At 43.3% G+C, this 18100-nt stretch overlaps 1 protein-coding gene across 2 annotated transcripts in view; it reads right to left on the bottom strand.

Annotated features, from left to right (window-relative positions):
• The window catches only part of snx29 (sorting nexin 29), a 508092-nt gene that overhangs the window by 459587 nt on the left and 30405 nt on the right, over positions 1-18100 (bottom strand). For both annotated transcript variants that reach the window (XM_060840443.1, XM_060840444.1), the window contains one exon: positions 16079-16203. In XM_060840443.1, the coding sequence (XP_060696426.1) occupies positions 16079-16203 (125 nt within the window). The remainder of the gene's footprint in view (positions 1-16078; positions 16204-18100) is intronic.

Raw genomic sequence — 18100 nt, 5'->3', positions numbered from 1 at the left:
CCGTTCTCGTGCAATTCCGCGTTTTAAGAAAATCGCATAATATCAGCACCATTTAAACTAATAGGGCCAGAATCGCATTATAACCAGTACAAACTTTAAAAGTTTGCGCTATAGAAACAGTGTCCCCAATTCGTCAATCACTTTATAATAAATTCGCATTAACAAAACACACATTATAGCAGAACGACCTGTAGTCCTAACTGATCAGTCTGTATTCATACTTCAGTCCTGCCATCCTAGGAACCAGTATGGAAGATCTTAACTGGAAGCACTCTTTCCATAGCCAGAACATCTTTGCTCAGATAAAGTGCCTAAAACGGCACACAATACTCCAAGTGTGGTCTCACTAAGACCTGTACAATTATATCAAGACATCCATAATTCTATACTCAAATCCTTTTGGTAGGAAAGCTAACATACCAACTGTCTTCTTCATTGCCTGCTGCACCTGCAAAATTGCTTTTAGAAATAGCGTACAGTGACACTCCAGTTTTGTTGCATCTTCCCCTTTACTAACATATTGCCATTCAGACAATAACTTACCTTTTTGTTTTTGCTACCTAAATGGATAACCTACATTACATTTCTTCTGCCATGCGTTTTCCCACTCACTCAACTTGTCCAAATCACATTGGTGCATCTCGGCATCTTCCTCATAGTTAATCCTCCCATCCAACTATGTATCATCTCTAAATTTGGAGATGTTACATTTATTTTCTCAACTAAATCAATAACATATATATTGAAAACAGCTGGGGTCCCTGATCCCTACAATACCCCACTCGTCACTGGCTGCAAAATGGAAAATGACCCAATTATTCCTACTATTTTCTGTCTGCCAACTAGTTCTCTATCCATGTCAATACACTATCCTGAAATTAATTTTACATGCTAATTTTCTTATCGAAGGCCTTCAAAAAGTCCAAGTAAACCACATCCACTGGCTCCACCTTACCAACTCTGAGTTACATTCTTGAAGAATTTCAATAGATTTGTGAAACACAAACAACCATTCACATTCACATTGCCTGTGATGGAAGGTGATCGTGGTTGTTGGAGATCAGTCATCTCAGCTCCAGAACACCTCCGCACAAGTTCCTCAAGGTAGTGTCCAACGCCTAACCACCTTCAGCTGCTTTAGCAATGGCCTTCCTTCCATCATAAGGTCAGAAGTGGGGATGTTTGCCAACAACTGCACAATGTTCAGCACCATTCCTGACTCCTCAGATATTGAAGCAGTCCATGTTCAAATGTAACAAGATCTGAACAATATCAAGGCTTGGGCTGATAAGTGGCAAGTAATATTCATGCCACACTAGCACCATCACCAATAAAAGACAGTCTAACCATCATTCCTTGGCATTCAGCCATGTTACCATCAGTGATTCCCCTACTATCAACATCCTCGGGGTGAACATTATCCAGAAACTGAACCACATAAACACAATGGCTGCAAGAGCAGGTCTGAAGTTAGGAATACTGCAGCGAGTAACCCACCTCCTGACTCCTCAAAGCCTGTTCACCATCTACAAGATACAAATCAGGAATGTGATGGAACACTCCCCACTTACCTGGATGAGTGCAGCCCTAACGACACTCAAGAAGCTTGACACCATCCAGGACAAAGCAGTCCACTTGACTGGCACCACATCCACCACCGACAATCAGTAGCAGCAGTGTGTACTATGTACAAGGGTCGGGTACGTTTTGCTGTAGATCATTTGGCTCCGCCGTTTTGGCTCTAAATTGTTTTGGCACTCATTACTTTGGCGCTGAGCTGTTTTGGCGCCAATTCAGAATTTAAAAAATCTTTGTTTGGTTAAAGAAGAGAGGATGACTAACGACCCAACATAATTTTCTCAACTAGCAAGAGTTTATAGCCAAAGCTGTAATGACCCGCTGTAGATTCAAATCTCATTTTGTAATCATTTTCTCATTTAACAATTATTAATAGCCATCTATTACCTTGATGATACTTAAGCCCTTCTGTCTTCACACTGGAAAGCTGTAATACAATTTTCTTTCTATTTTGTTGTTGAGCCCATACCAGAAATGGCTGAAAACATTCTAAGCAAGAGAGACAAACCAAAATTTTCACACGATGGGTTATCTATATGTACTGGCGCCAAAACAGCTCAGTGCCAAAGTAATGAGCGCCAAAACAATTTAGAGCCAAAACAGCAGGGCCAAATGATCGGCGCCAAAGGTGTGGTGCCAAATAGTGCCATTCCGATCTACAAGATGCACTGTAGAAATTCACCAAAGGTCCTCAGACAGCACACTTCCAATCACACAATCACTTCCATCTACTAACAAAACACGCATTATAGCAGAATGACCTGTAATGCTAACTGATCCAGTCTGTATTCATACTTCAGTGCTGCCATCCTTAGAATCAGTATGGAAAATCTTCATTGGAAGCACTCTTTCCATAGCCAGAACAACATTCCTCAGATAAAGTGCCTAAAATTGCACATAATACTGCAAGTGAGGCCTCACTGAGACCTGTACAATTACAGCAAGACACCCGTGATACTACACTCTCTACCTGCTCTGTAGTTAGTTCCTCAGCATTTTTGGACAGAAAATCTCATACACACTGCAGAAACTTCTTCGCTGCTGCGTTTGATTTACCCAATCTATATGCAGATTAAAGTTGCCCATAATTCCACCCATATCTCTACTGCTTATGTCTCTACTTTACTGGTAATACCTTCCCTAACATCACCACTACAGTTTGGGGATCAACATTGCTACCCTCACTATCATTTTCTACCCTGTAGTGATTCTAAACTCTACCCACACGGATTCCACCTCACCAGAGCACCACCCATCCTTACTAGTGTTAATGCCCTTCATAACTAACAATGCTACCCCACCTCCTTTTCCTGCTTGCTGTATTTTTAAAAACTGAATACTTTCTCATAATCAGTTCCTATCCCTGTAGCTACAGCTCTGTAATCGCAGCTGCATCATACCCATTTATATCTATTTGGACAATTAATTCATCTACATTATTGCAATTGCCCCATGCTTTAAGACACAAAATCTTAAAGCTTGTCTTTCTATTTGCAGAATGTGGGTCAGTTGAGTATGGTTGTTACCTTGCTTATTGCAAGTGGCTAAAGGGTAATGGTGTTTGACACAATCTGCTGGTCTTTGGCTTCCACTGCAAGATGAAAAGTTTCAAAGAATTCTCTCTTTTTTCAGAAAGACTTAAGTATGTTAAACTGACTTGAATTGAAAAATGTGGTGCTGGAAAAACACAGCAGGCCCGGCAGCATCCGAGGAGCAGGAGAATAGACGTTTCGGGCATAAGCCCTTCTTCAGGAATGATTCTCCTGCTCCTCGGATGCTGCCTGGCCTGCTGTGTTTTTCCAGCATCATATTATTCAACTCTGGTCTCCAGCATCAACAGTCCTCACTTTCTCCTAAACTGATTTGATCTCAATCAATTCACTAAGGAGTCTAAAAATAATAAGATAATTATATTAAGGGCTTCATCTACCCCATAATAGGGTAATGATAGAAGAAGTTTCAACTATCCCAATATTAATTTGGATAATCATAGTATAATGGGCTTAGAGGGTGCGGATTTCTTCAAATGTATACAAGAGAGTTTTTTATACAATCATGTAAATAATCTTACAAGGGATGGTGCAACATTGCATCTAAATCTGGGGACTGAAGCCAGATAGGTGCGTAAAGGTGACACTACTGAAGCATTTCAGTGATAGCTACCACAATACATTTTACGTTTAGAACTATAAAAATGATATAGCATAGGAGGCTATTTGACCCATCTTGTCCAGGCCAACCCAAAGACACTCAGATGCTCTTCCTAATCTCATCTTCCCACACACAATCCACAGTCCTGTAGTTAACAGCACTGAAGGTGCAGATCCACGGAATTTTCGAATAAGCTTAAGGTCTCTGCCTCAACCACCATTCAGTTAGCTAATTCCAGACATCCACCACCCTCTGTGTAAAAAAAAAGTCTTTCCTCGCATTCCCTCTAATTCTTTTGCCATTAGCTTGAATCTATGACCCCTGGTTTTTGGATTCTCTGTCGAGGGATTGTGAACAAGGGTCATTTGACCTGAAACATTAACTCTGATTTCTCTCCACAGATACTGACAGACCCTTTCCAGCAATTCCTTTGTTGTTTCTGATTTACAGCATCCGCAGATCTTTCAGTTTTGTTTTATTAAAGTCAATCAGGATCTGGCCAAAGCAGACAGAGAATAGCTACTTGAACGGGAACAGAGAGAACCATTCACAAAGGTACTGGGGGAAATTAAGCCCAATATGTTCCCTACAGTGTGATATGTTGTAGTAACAAGGCCAGACAATTCTAGAGGTCTAGGAATATTCAGGATTGAAATAAAAAATGTATTACAAGTATAAAGAGAGCAAAACAACAAAGGCCTAATCGGAGTACAGAAATTGCAGGGGGAGCTCAAGAAAGCAAGTAGGAGCCCAAGAAAGGAGCATGAGAAAACACTGGCAGGTAAGATTAGGAAGAATCCCAAAAGACTCTACAACTATATCATGGGGAAGAGAAAAAACAGGGAAAGACTGTGCATGAATCTGGAGAACACTGGTGAGTGTTAAATGAGTACTTCACATCTGTCTTTACTCAGGAGAAAGAGGATGCAAGTACAGAATTTGAGAAGATGGACTGTGAAGTTCTTCAGTATATTTATATTACTCAGGAGGTAGTAGCAGATTGGCAGGTCTAGATGAAACATATTCCAGGCTGCTCAGAAATAAGAAAAGAAATTACAGAGGCCCTGACCTAAATTTTTAAACCATCGCTAGCCACAGGGGAGGAACCAGAGGACTGGAGGACAAGGAGGGTTAAAAAATAGGTCAGCTAACAACAGACCAGTGAGATTAATATTAGTGGTACAGAAATTAATGGAGAGAATCATGAAGAAGAAAATTAATCTTATCAGAGAGGCAAAGTTTGATCATGGAAAGTCAGTAGGTCATGCCTGACAAATTTGGTAGAATTTTTCAAGGTGGTGCCCAAGTGCATGGATGAGGATAGGCAGCTGATGTAGTTTTTTTGAATTTCAGCAAAGCCTCTGACAAAGTCCCTCATGGGAAACTGATAAAGAAGGTTAAGCTCATGGCATCTAGGGTAACTTGGCAAGCTGAATCAAAAACTGGCTTTGTGACAAGAGACAGATGGTGGTGATAGAAGGTGGTTGTGTTACGGGAGCCCCATTTGGTGGTGCACCACAGGGATCAGCGGGTTACCCAGGTCACTTATTGTTTGTGCTTTTCATAAATGATGTAGATGAGAATGCGGTCTGGTGGTTTGGACAGGGGAGATGGTGAATGATTACTAAGTTTGTGGATGACGAAGACTGGCTGGATTACTGACAGTGATGAGGATGGTGTTAGGTGAAAGAAGAATAAATTGGTCAGACGGGCAGATCAGTGGCAGATGGAATTTAACCCCAATAAGTGTGATGTGATGTACTTTGGTAGGAAGAACAAGATAACGGAATACTCAATGAATGGCAGGACGTAAGGAACAGACGGATCTTGGTGAACTTGTCTACAGATCCAAGGTAACATGACAGGTTAACAGGGTAATTCAGAAGGCATATGGAACATTTGCCTTTATCAGTTTTGGCACAGATTATAAGAGCAGGGAGGTTATGTTGGAGTTGTACAGGACTTTGATTGGGCCACAGCTGGATCACTGTGTGCAGTTCTGGTCTTCACACTACAGGAAGGATGTGATTGCACTGGAGGGGGTGCAGAGGAGATCATCAGGATGTTGCCTGGGATGGAACATTTCAGCGATGCTGAGGAGCTGCCTAGGTGCATATGCTTATGAGGGGCATGGACAGGGTGAAAGCAGTTGTTTCCCTTAATTGAAGGGTCATTGACAAGGGGGGATAATTTTCAAGTGATAGGCAGGTAGCAGGTGCCTTAAGGAAAAGTTTTTTCACCTAATGGATAGTGGGTGTCCATAATGCACTGCCTGGGAGGGTACATGGCAATGGGCCTACTGCATGAGTGGGACCAGCATAGATAGCGGCATACTTTTGGCAGTGCCGATCAATGGGCTAAATGGACTCTTCTGTACTGTATAGTTTTCTATGATTTTATAACTGGGATAGAAAGAAATTATTCCCAATGATTGGCAAGTTATTATTAAGAGAAAGTGTGCGTAATTTGGAGTCAGACATTTCATAAAAGGTGATAGAAATGCGACATTGTCTCCTGCATAAGGTAGATTGTTTTTAATTTTAAAATTAAGATTGATTGATTATTACTCAAAGGTAAAAACAATGAGTGCAGATGCTGGAAACCAGATTCTGGATCAGTGGTGCTGGAAGAGCACAGCAGTTCAGGCAGCATCCAACGAGCAGCGAAATCGACGTTACAGGCAAAAGCCCTTCATCAGGAATAAAGGCAGTGGGCCGGAAGCATGGAGAGATAAGCTAGGGAAGGGTGGGGGTGGGGAAGGAGTAGCATAGAGTACAATGGGTGAGTGGGGGAGGAGATGAAGGTGATATGTCAGGGAGGAGAGGGTAGAGTGGATAGGTGGAAAAGGAGCTAGGCAGGTCATGGGGACAGCGCTGAGCTGCAAGTTTGAAACTAGGATGAAGTGGGGGAAAGGGGAAATGAGGAAGCTGTTGAAGTCCACATTGATGCCCTGGAGTTGAAGTGTTCTGAGGTGGAAGATGAGGCATTCTTCCTCCAGGCGTCTGGTGGTGAGGGAGCGACGAAGGAGGCCCAGGATCTCCATGTCCTCTGCAGAATGGGAGGGGGAGTTGAAATGTTGTGCCACAGGGCGGTGTGGTTGATTGGTGCGGGTGTCCCGGAGATGTTCCCTAAAGCGCTCTGCTAGGAGGCGCCCAGTCTCCCCAATGTAGAGGAGACCGCATCGGGAGCAACGGATACAATAAATGATATTAGTGGATGTGCAGATAAAACTTTGATGGATGTGGAAGGCTCCTTTAGGGCCTTGGATGGAGGTGAGGGAGGAGGTGTGTGCACAGGTTTTACAGTTCCTGCGGCAGCAGGGGAACATGCCAGGATGGGAGGGTGGGTCATAGGGGGGCGTGGACCTGACCAGGTAGTCACAGAGGGAACGGTCTTTGCAGAAGGCGGAAAGGGGTGCGGAGGGAAATATATCCCTCGTGATGGGGTCTTTTTGGGCCCACACCTCTTCCCTCACCTCCATCCAAGGCCCTAAAGGAGCCTTCCACATCCATCAAAGTTTTACCTGCACACCCACTAATATCATTTATTGTATCCGTTGCTCCCGATGCGGTCTCCTCTACATTGGACAGACTGGGTGCCTCCTAGCAGAGCGCTTTAGGGAACATCTCCGAGACACCCGCACCAATCAACCACACCGCCCTGTGGCCCAACATTTCAACTCCCCCTTCCACTCTGCCGAGGACAAGGAGATCCTGGGCCTCCTTCACCATCGCTCCCTCACCACCAGACGCCTGGAGGAAGAATGCCTCATCTTCCGTCTCGGAACACTTCAACCACAGGGCATCAATGTAGACTTCAACAGCTTCCTCATTTCCCCTTCCCCCACCTCATCCTAGTTTCAAACTTCCAGCTCAGCACTGTCCCCATGACTTGTCTGGACTTGTCCGACCTGCCTAGCTCCTTTTCCACCTATCCACTCCACCCTCTCCTCCCTGACCTATCACCTTCATCTCCTCCCCCACTCACTCATTGTACTCTATGCTACTCTCTCCCCAACCCCACCCTTCCCTAGCTTATCTCTCCATGCTTCCGGCCCACTGCCTTTATTCCTGATGAAGGGCTTTTGCCCGAAACGTCGATTTCGCTGCTCGTTGGATGCTGCCTGAACTGCTGTGCTCTTCCAGCACCATTAATCCAGAATATTATTCAAAGTACTTAAGGCTACGAACAAAGGCAAATACACAAGGTTACTTAAAAGCAGATCAGGTTTGAGGTGGTAATATCAATACCTCTCTTCATTTTTACTGAAACTAAAATGCGCCTTGTGCAATAAACCACATGAATCAATGAAACTTTCAGTAAACTTTATTCCTCATTAATTTCTGGAATTCCACTTTATCCAATTGTGCATTAAAAACTCTTAAACATGTGCATCAGTCAAAACATATTTGAAATTGCAAATAAGACAGAAAAGATTCCCATATACAAAGAGGTGAGTATCAAAACCAGACTAGAGACAATGGCCTTACTATTTTGGTGCTGCTTATGTAGCACATTTCTCCAAAAAATAAGCACTCCCTTCCTTTTTAGGACTTGCAGCAATCTGTTATCTTTATGCAGGTCAATAATAAAAAGTTTCTTCAGCAATGGGGGCTTTAAGCCTAAGTAAGATGAACAGAGTCTAACACAAGGCCTTTTCATTCTGAAATCTTTAAACTGAAGAAAACTATTTCGAGAACACAGGAAAATTGTTGTGTAATACTTGTAATTCTATTATCTTTGGCAAAAGTACCACTTTTTTTTAATAAAACACATTTACAAACTATTGCTGTTTTAAGTTGCGTCACTTGTTAGTGAAAATCGTGAATAGAAAACTGGCTGGGAATTAATTGGGGGAATAAAAGGGATATGTTTCGAGTGTTGACAAGTTCTCCGGTCCTGATGGACTTCACCCTCGAACTGATGAGATAGTAGCTGTATTTGTTTTAATTTTCCAACATTTCCCAGATTCAGGAAAGGCTGATATTTTCCAATCTTAATGTCACTGCTTTGTTCAAAAACAGAGCAAGACAGAAAAGAGGAAACCACTGAATTGTAAGCTTATCATCTGTAATATGGAAAGTGTTATAATTTATTATTAAAGATTATTGGGGAGTCTACATACTTTTGTGTGCTTTTCTGCAAGGGAAATCACTGAACAATTTTTTTGTTTTCCGAACAACACGATACGAATCCCCTTGGATGGACTGGACTTGGATTTCCAAATGGCATTTGATAAGATGTCCTCTCAAAGGTCACTGAGTAAGATAAAAGCTGACATGTTGGGGGTAACATTGTGGCATGGATAGAAAATTGGCTAGCTAATAAGAAAGGGAAACTAGGCATAAATGGGCCATTTCTGATTGGGAAGATATAATTAGCACTGAAAATGTGTTGCTGGAAAAGCGCAGCAGGTCAGGCAGCATCCAAGGAACAGGAAATTCGACGTTTCGGGCCAGAGCCCTTCATCAGGAGCCCTTCATCTTCATTTACTCGAAGATATAATTAGCAGTATGGCACGGGAATCTGTACTGGGACCTCAACCTTTCACACTTCATTTAAATGACTTGAATGTCGGACTGAAGGCACTGTTGCTACGTTTGCTGATGACAAAAATAGGTATGAAAGTAACTTGTGAAAAGGAAATAAAAAGGCAACAAAAGAATATATTAGTTAAATATGTGGGCAAAGGTCAGGAAATGAAGTACCATGTGGCAACTGTGTAATTTACTATTTTTGCAGGAAGAATAAAAAAGCACATTATCTAAATCATGAGAGACTGCAGAGCGTCTGAGGTGCAGAGAGATCTCAATGAGTCAATGTCCTACTTCGTGAACAGTTAGTATGCAGGTACAACAAGCATCACAAAATGAGAAGATTATACTTCAGTTACACAGGGTATGATAAAACTCCATCTGGAGTATTGTGAACAGTAATGGCCTCCTTATTTAAGGAAACAAATGCACTGGAAGCAGTTCAGAGAAAGTTTATAAGACTAATATCTGGAACTGTATTATTGTTTTTAAGAGCTGCAAATGTGTTGCTGGTCAAAGCACAGCAGGTTAGGCAGCATCTCAGGAATAGAGAATTCGACGTTTCGAGCATAAGCCCTTCATCAGGAATAAGAGAGAGAGAGCCAAGCCGGCTGAGATAAAAGGTAGGGAGGAGGGACTAGGGGGAGGGGCGATGGAGGTGGGATAGGTGGAAGGAGGTCAAGGTGAGGGTGATAGGCCGGAGTGGGGTGGGGGCGGAGAGGTCAGGAAGAGGATTGCAGGTTAGGAGGGCGGTGCTGAGTTGAGGGAACCGACTGAGACAAGGTGGGGGGAGGGGAAATGAGGAAGCTGGAGAAATCTGAATTCATACCTTGTGGTTGGAGGGTTCCCAGGCGGAAGATGAGGCGCTCCTCCTCCAGCCGTCGTGTAGTTGTGTTCTGCCGGTGGAGGAGTCCAAGGACCTGCATGTCCTCGGTGGAGTGGGAGGGGGAGTTAAAGTGTTGAGCCACGGGGTGATTGGGTTGGTTGGTTCGGGCGGCCCAGAGGTGTTCTCTGAAGCGTTCCGCAAGTAAGCGGCCTGTCTCACCAATATAGAGGAGGCCACATCGGGTGCAGCGGATGCAATAGATGATGTGTGTGGAGGTACAGGTGAACTTGTGGCGGATATGGAAGGATCCCTTGGGGCCTTGGAGGGAAGTGAGTGTGGAGGTGTGGGCGCAAGTTTTACATTTCCTGCGGTTGCAGGGGAAGGTGCCGGGGGTGGAGGTTGGGTTGGTGGGGGGTGTGGATCTGACAAGGGAGTCACGAAGGGAGTGGTCCTTGCGGAACGCTGATAGGGGAGGGGAGGGAAATATATCCTTGGTGGTGGGGTCCGTTTGGAGGTGGCGGAAATGGCGGCGGATAATACGTTGTATGCGCAGGTTGGTGGGGTGGTAGGTGAGAACCAGTGGGGTTCTGTCTTGGTGGCGGTTGGAGGAGCGGGGCTCAAGGGCGGAGGAGCGGGAAGTGGAGGAGATGCGGTGGAGGGCATCGTCGATCACGTCTGGGGGGAATCTGCGGTCCTTGAAGAAGGAGGCCATCTGGGTTGTGCGGTGTTGGAATTGGTCCTCCTGGGAGCAGATGCGGCGGAGACGAAGGAATTGGGAATATGGGATGGCGTTTTTACAGGGGGCAGGGTGGGAGGAGGTGTAGTCCAGGTAGCTGTGGGAGTCAGTCGGTTTATAATAGATGTCTGTGTTGAGTCGGTCGCCCGAGATAGAAATGGAAAGGTCTAGGAAGGGGAGGGAGGAGTCTGAGACAGTCCAGGTGAATTTCAGGTCGGGATGGAAGGTGTTAGTAAAGTTGATGAACTGTTCAACCTCCTCGTGGGAGCACGAGGCAGCGCGAGGAGGTTGAACAGTTCATCAACTTTACTAACACCTTCCATCCCGACCTGAAATTCACCTGGACTGTCTCAGACTCCTCCCTCCCCTTCCTAGACCTTTCCATTTCTATCTCGGGCGACCGACTCAACACAGACATCTATTATAAACCGACTGACTCCCACAGCTACCTGGACTACACCTCCTCCCACCCTGCCCCCTGTAAAAACGCCATCCCATATTCCCAATTCCTTCGTCTCCGCCGCATCTGCTCCCAGGAGGACCAATTCCAACACCGCACAACCCAGATGGCCTCCTTCTTCAAGGACCGCAGATTCCCCCCAGACGTGATCGACGATGCCCTCCACCGCATCTCCTCCACTTCCCGCTCCTCCGCCCTTGAGCCCCGCTCCTCCAACCGCCACCAAGACAGAACCCCACTGGTTCTCACCTACCACCCCACCAACCTGCGCATACAACGTATTATCCGCCGCCATTTCCGCCACCTCCAAACGGACCCCACCACCAAGGATATATTTCCCTCCCCTCCCCTATCAGCGTTCCGCAAGGACCACTCCCTTCGTGACTCCCTTGTCAGATCCACACCCCCCACCAACCCAACCTCCACCCCCGGCACCTTCCCCTGCAACCGCAGGAAATGTAAAACTTGCGCCCACACCTCCACACTCACTTCCCTCCAAGGCCCCAAGGGATCCTTCCATATCCGCCACAAGTTCACCTGTACCTCCACACACATCATCTATTGCATCCGCTGCACCCGATGTGGCCTCCTCTATATTGGTGAGACAGGCCGCTTACTTGCGGAACGCTTCAGAGAACACCTCTGGGCCGCCCGAACCAACCAACCCAATCACCCCGTGGCTCAACACTTTAACTCCCCCTCCCACTCCACCGAGGACATGCAGGTCCTTGGACTCCTCCACCGGCAGAACACAACTACACGACGGCTGGAGGAGGAGCGCCTCATCTTCCGCCTGGGAACCCTCCAACCACAAGGTATGAATTCAGATTTCTCCAGCTTCCTCATTTCCCCTCCCCCCACCTTGTCTCAGTCGGTTCCCTCAACTCAGCACCGCCCTCCTAACCTGCAATCCTCTTCCTGACCTCTCCGCCCCCACCCCACTCCGGCCTATCACCCTCACCTTGACCTCCTTCCACCTATCCCACCTCCATCGCCCCTCCCCCTAGTCCCTCCTCCCTACCTTTTATCTCAGCCGGCTTGGCTCTCTCTCTCTTATTCCTGATGAAGGGCTTATGCTCGAAACGTCGAATTCTCTATTCCTGAGATGCTGCCTAACCTGCTGTGCTTTGACCAGCAACACATTTGCAGCTGTGATCTCCAGCATCTGCAGACCTCATTTTTTACTATTGTTTTTAAGAGGAAAGGTTAAACAAGCTGGGCTTGAAATCAATGCAGTCTCGAAGAGTGAGGAGTTACTTGACTGAACCATAATCTTGAAACGTACTGACAGCCTGGATAAAGGAAAGAATATTTCTAGAACTAGAAGTCACTGTTTAAAAATAAGGGGTTGCCCACTTGAAACAGAAATAAGGAGAAATTCTTTCTACCAGAGGGTCTTAAGTCTTTCAAACGCTCTTCTACATAAGGGGGTAGAAGCAGATTCTTTAAATATGCTTAAGGCAGAGGTATATAACATCTTTTATGAGCAAGGAGAATGAAAAGTTATCAGGAATAGGCAGGAATGTGGAGCAATCAGATCAGCCATGATTTTACTGAATGGTAGTAACAGGCTCAAGGGGCCAAATGGCCTACTCCTGCTCATAAATTGGGCTTTATTAAAACCTAGATTTAAGAACTGAGTGCCCAAATAATGTTGGCATGAGAAGTGAACTGAGCAAAAATGAACGAAACAAGTGGACAGCACAGTCATTACATAATGAATGGTTATATCCTAATGTTGATAGCACTTCCTCCTGGAGATTTCTTCCCTTTTTTAGCAGGGGTCCCTTGCCCTCTGTGCATTGTGCTCCTTTTACCAGTGTTCTTGTATTCCAAAGAGAAGCTTACGATTGCCCAATTTGAGCAGGCAACATTAGCAATCCAGAGAGGTTTTTACTTTGCTTATGTGGCTTAGGAAACACAATCTGCCATCCCAACTCAGCCTGGCCTATGGAAGTACCGGAGTTGGGAGGTCATGTTACGGTTGTACAGGCCATTGGTTAGGCCACTTTTGGAATATTGCGTGCAATTCTGGTCTCCTTCCTATCTGAAGGATGTTGTGAAACTTGAAAGGGTTCAGAAAAGGTTTAAAAGGATATTGCCAGGGTTGGAGAATCTGAGCTATAGGGAGAGGTTGAATAAACTGGGGCTGTTTTCCCTGAAGCATCGAAGGCTGAGGGTGATCTTTATAGAGGTTTATAAAATCATGAGGGCATGGATAGGATAAACAGACAAAGTCTTTTCCCTGGGGGTGGGGAAATTCCAGAATTACAGGGCATAGGTTTACGGTGAGAGGGGGAAGATATAAAAGGGACCTAAGGGGCAACTTTTTCATACAGAGGGTGATACATGTATGGATGAGGTGCCAGAAATGGTGGGGGTTAGTAGGATTACAACATTTAAAAGGCATCTGGAGGGGAGATGAATAGGAGGGATATGGGCTGGGTGCTGGCTGATGGGACTAGATTCGTTTGGGATATCTGGTCGGCATGGACGAAGGGTCTGTTTCCATGATCACTATGACTCTATGACTCTAATACAGTGTAATTGTTTGCATGATAAGCAGAAGCACAAAACTATAACAATGTCAAATGAGTATTGCGTACTTTGGGCTTTATTACAAGAATTATACTACCTTCTACAAGACAACTGGGAGGCAGTATGAGCACTTCAATGCTTGCCAGACTTGACTTGAAATATCAGGTTCACGTTAATGCACCCCAAACAAGGAAGGATGTAGAACATAGAACATTACAGCATAGTACAGGCCCTTCAGCCCTCAATTTTGCGCGACCTGTGAAGCCAATCTGAAAGCTATTTATCCTACACTATTCCATTTTCATTCATATGTTTATCCAATGCCATTTAAATGCCCTTAAAGTTGGCAAGTCTACTCCTGTTGCAGGCTCTGAGCAAAGAAACTACCTTCAACATCTGTCCTACATCTATCACCCCTCAATTTGAAGCTATGTCCCCCCGTGCTATTCACAGCCATCTGAGGAAAAAGGCTGTCACTGTCCACCCTATCTAACCCTCGGATCGTCTAATATGTCTCAATTAAGTCACCTCTCAACCATCTTCGCTCAAGAGAAAACAGCCTCAAGTCCCTCATTCTTTCCTCATAAGACATTCCTTCCATGCCAGGCAACATCCTAGTAAATCTCCTCTGAACCCTTTCCAAAGCTTCCACATCCTTCCCTATGTAGTGACCAGAACTGTACGCAATATTCCAAGTGGGACCGCATCAGAGTTTTGTACAGCTGCAACATGACCTCGTGGCTCTGAAACTCAATCCCTCTACCAATAAAAGCTAACACACTGTATGCCATCTTAACAACCCTACCAACCTGGGTGGTAACTTTCAGGGATCTACGTAAATGGACACAGAGATCTCTCTGCGCATCTACACTACAAAGAATCTTTCCATTACCCAAGTACCCTTTATTCTGTTGCTTCCACCAAAGTGAATCTTATCCACTTTAAACTCCATTTGCCACCTCTCAGCCCAGCTCTGTAGCTTACCTACGTCCCTCTGTAACCTGCAACATCCTTCAACACTCCACAACTCCACCAATCTTAGTGTCATCTGCAAATTTACTAACCCATCCTTCTACACACTCATCTAGGTCATTCATAAAAATGGCAAATAGCAGTGGCCCCAAACAGATCATTGCGGTACACAACTAGTAACTGAACTCCAGAAAGAACATTTCCCATCACCCACTATCCTCTATCTTCTTTCAGCTAGCCAATTTTCGATCCAAACCACTAAATCACGCTCAATCCCATGCCTCCGTATTTTGTGTAATAGCCTATTGTGGGGAACCTTATCAAATGCCTTACTGAAATCCATATAGACGACATCAGTCCCATGTGCTCGGCTTTAAAACTCCAGGTACGAATGATTGAGACACAGGGACTGAAGTATGTTGGAAAACTGAGTAAATTGGTTTGTATTCATCAGAGTGAAGTAAGGGGTGATCAGACAGAAGTATTTACAAAACTAAATGAGTTCACAAATCAAAAGTAGAAACATTTTCTTATTGCCACGCTCTCATTGGTATGCACATTATGAACTAAGATAATAACCAAAAAGACAAGTAAACCCGATTATTTTAATGATGTGGCAAAACCTAGGTCTAAATCCAGCGCAGGACAAGCTTAAGCTCCAACAGCATTTTAAGAGTACCTGTGATATTAAGTCAGAAACATCAAAATTCATTATGAGCAACAGGGTGAAATGAAAATCAGCTTGTTGGCTTCACTCATTACTTTAATTTCTTTTAGTAGAATTCATCAAGCTGTCAGCAGATCTCTTCAGACAATCCTTGTCCCCACTCCTGTATCCTGATACTTTAAAAGGGTGCTTGCCACTTGCAAATCAGAGGATACCTGTGTTCAACATACATGACTGTACCTGCTCAGAGATGTGTCTCAAATGAAACCCCACCCAAAAGTCAAAGAGCCACAAACAAGTTCTTGAAGAGCCAGATGGGGCTCACAGCCATCTGTTGAGAACTAACTTATTAGCTCCCTGCAAATCTGTAAACAAGAACAATGTGGACCTTACCATATTTGTACCTGTATGAAGAAATCTAATTTTAGCAAACCAAATTCTTACTTAGACACAAAATAATTTGACAAATATTAATGGAGATATTTGTTCAAAATTTCTAATAAAAGCATATTTAAGCATTAAAAAAATTAAATTAAATAGAAACTGCAGCAATTCAATTGTGAAAACATTTAATTTAAAAGTAAAAGTCTGTTGAAAGATTTCATTCGATTATTACCTGTTTCAGTTTTATTGGCAAATCCTGCTGCCTGTTTGATAGCAGCTGCTGTAAGTGCTAATCCTCTGCTTCTCCGTAAACCGTGTTGTAACACAGTCTCAAACTGAGCACACAGGCAGATAACCCTGTTAACAAAACAAGTGAAATGTATGACAATGTAATTTCAAAGTTTGTGAGAAGATTTGTAGCTCAGATGCTCGTCGTTGTGGTTCTGTTGTGAACCACAACAATGTAATTTGTGTAGAGACAATATCTTTAAAAGGTCTACTTTTGTTGAATACCTGACACCAGCTGAAACTTAAGGTGCAAAGGTAACTTGCAAGAAATGTCATTCTTTGATAAAGAGCACAAAACATATTGCCACAGACATAATGGGCTGAAAGGCCTGTTCCTGCTGTCCTGTCTACGTTCTGTGTTATTAAAACAAAGTACATTTGGTTCAGAAAATAGATAAACAATTAGCTCAAATTTGAGGATGATTCAAATATGAAATTCAGATATGAAAAGAATTGCACAACATAGTCCGTTTAGTGCTCTCTGATAAGTATGATTCTTAAAAACTAAGACAATTACTTTGCAGAATTGTACCAAAAAAAACTTTTATCAGTGCTGTTGAGATGAGATAAGTTTTGATCAGAAAAGGCTCAACAAAATGACTTGTGTTTGTGTTACCACACTTGTAGATAGAGTTGACACACAAGTTTATCGGATTCTTTGGACATCATTAAAAGGAGTATTCATGTAAAAAGAAAGAAAATGTTAATTTATATTGTTTTATTTTCTGGAGGCTTCATACATCTTTAGTCTAAGATGTATGAAACAGCATTTACAGTCAGGTTTACAATTAATTGAACTGTTTTAGCACCACAGACATTTTAATGCTTTACATTGAAGAAATGTTCATTCAATAAATATGTCAGGAAATTATTTTCTCATGAAGTGTATCTATAAGTTGAATTTTGAAAATATGGTAGTGTAGCCTGCATCACTTTAAAAATTTCAATCAAGTAAAAATTGTTTCACTTATTAAAACTTTAATGTTTGTTCCTTACAAAATAATAACACTTTGTGATGAAAATGCTGTTTGTTGGTCCTTAGCTTCTGGCATAGCATAATAACCAGTGATTCCTTTGCCTTATCCTCAGCCTCCATACACAGGCCTAAGTAATAAAGTTATTCAATCTGCAACAACATACTTTCAGTGTAAGTACATACTGAGAAACCTTCATGATCCAACACTTTAGTTTTTCAGTCACTGTAATCAAAATGTACTGATTTCATAACGTTTGTCACTGTACTTTCTTGAGAATGCAACTAAAAAAAAACTTTCCTGAAAATAGCCGCACAACAGTTACAATAAACTCTAGAATGCCGCTTTTTATAGTGAACACAAATTGTCCCAACAATCCGATAAACTGTGTTAACTCTATCTACAAGTGTGCTCACACAAACACAAGTCAATTTGTTGAGATTTTTCTGGTCAAGCCTTACACATAAGCTCCCAATTCAACAGCACTGATCAAACCCCTGTTTTATTACAATTTTGCACAATAGTTTATTTTGTTCTGGTTTTTAAGAATCATACTTATCAGAAGCACTAAATGGGCTATGTTGTGCAACTTTCAAGATGGGGTCTCCTCTAAGAAATTCAAAATTGTGAAACATATTCAAATTTAACAATCACCCAGTGAAAAGAAGCTGATAGAAGACCACAACATCAGGATTTGGGGTTGTATTTTAGCAAGTTCCATATCAAGGAGGATTGCAAGATGGATTTATTTCAGGCTGGTTCAAAGGCTGAGTGATTTGTTAAATTCATATAGACATGTGAAATTGAGAGACATTGACCTGCAAAAAAATCAGTCCACAATAAGTGAACTGCATTATCTCAAACAGAAAAAGGTCAAAGCTAAAATTAATACAACCAGGAAAGAAAAGAAACATTGAAATAAGATTGTGATTATCCTTTCACAATCTTAGGATACTCCAAAGCACTATGCACTGTGCTTTTGAGGGGCATTG

Source organism: Hemiscyllium ocellatum, chromosome 20 (assembly GCF_020745735.1).
Source record: "Hemiscyllium ocellatum isolate sHemOce1 chromosome 20, sHemOce1.pat.X.cur, whole genome shotgun sequence".
Lineage (NCBI taxonomy): Eukaryota > Metazoa > Chordata > Chondrichthyes > Orectolobiformes > Hemiscylliidae > Hemiscyllium > Hemiscyllium ocellatum.
Note: the sequence above shows the minus strand (reverse complement) of the source record. Positions and strands in the feature narration are given on the sequence as shown.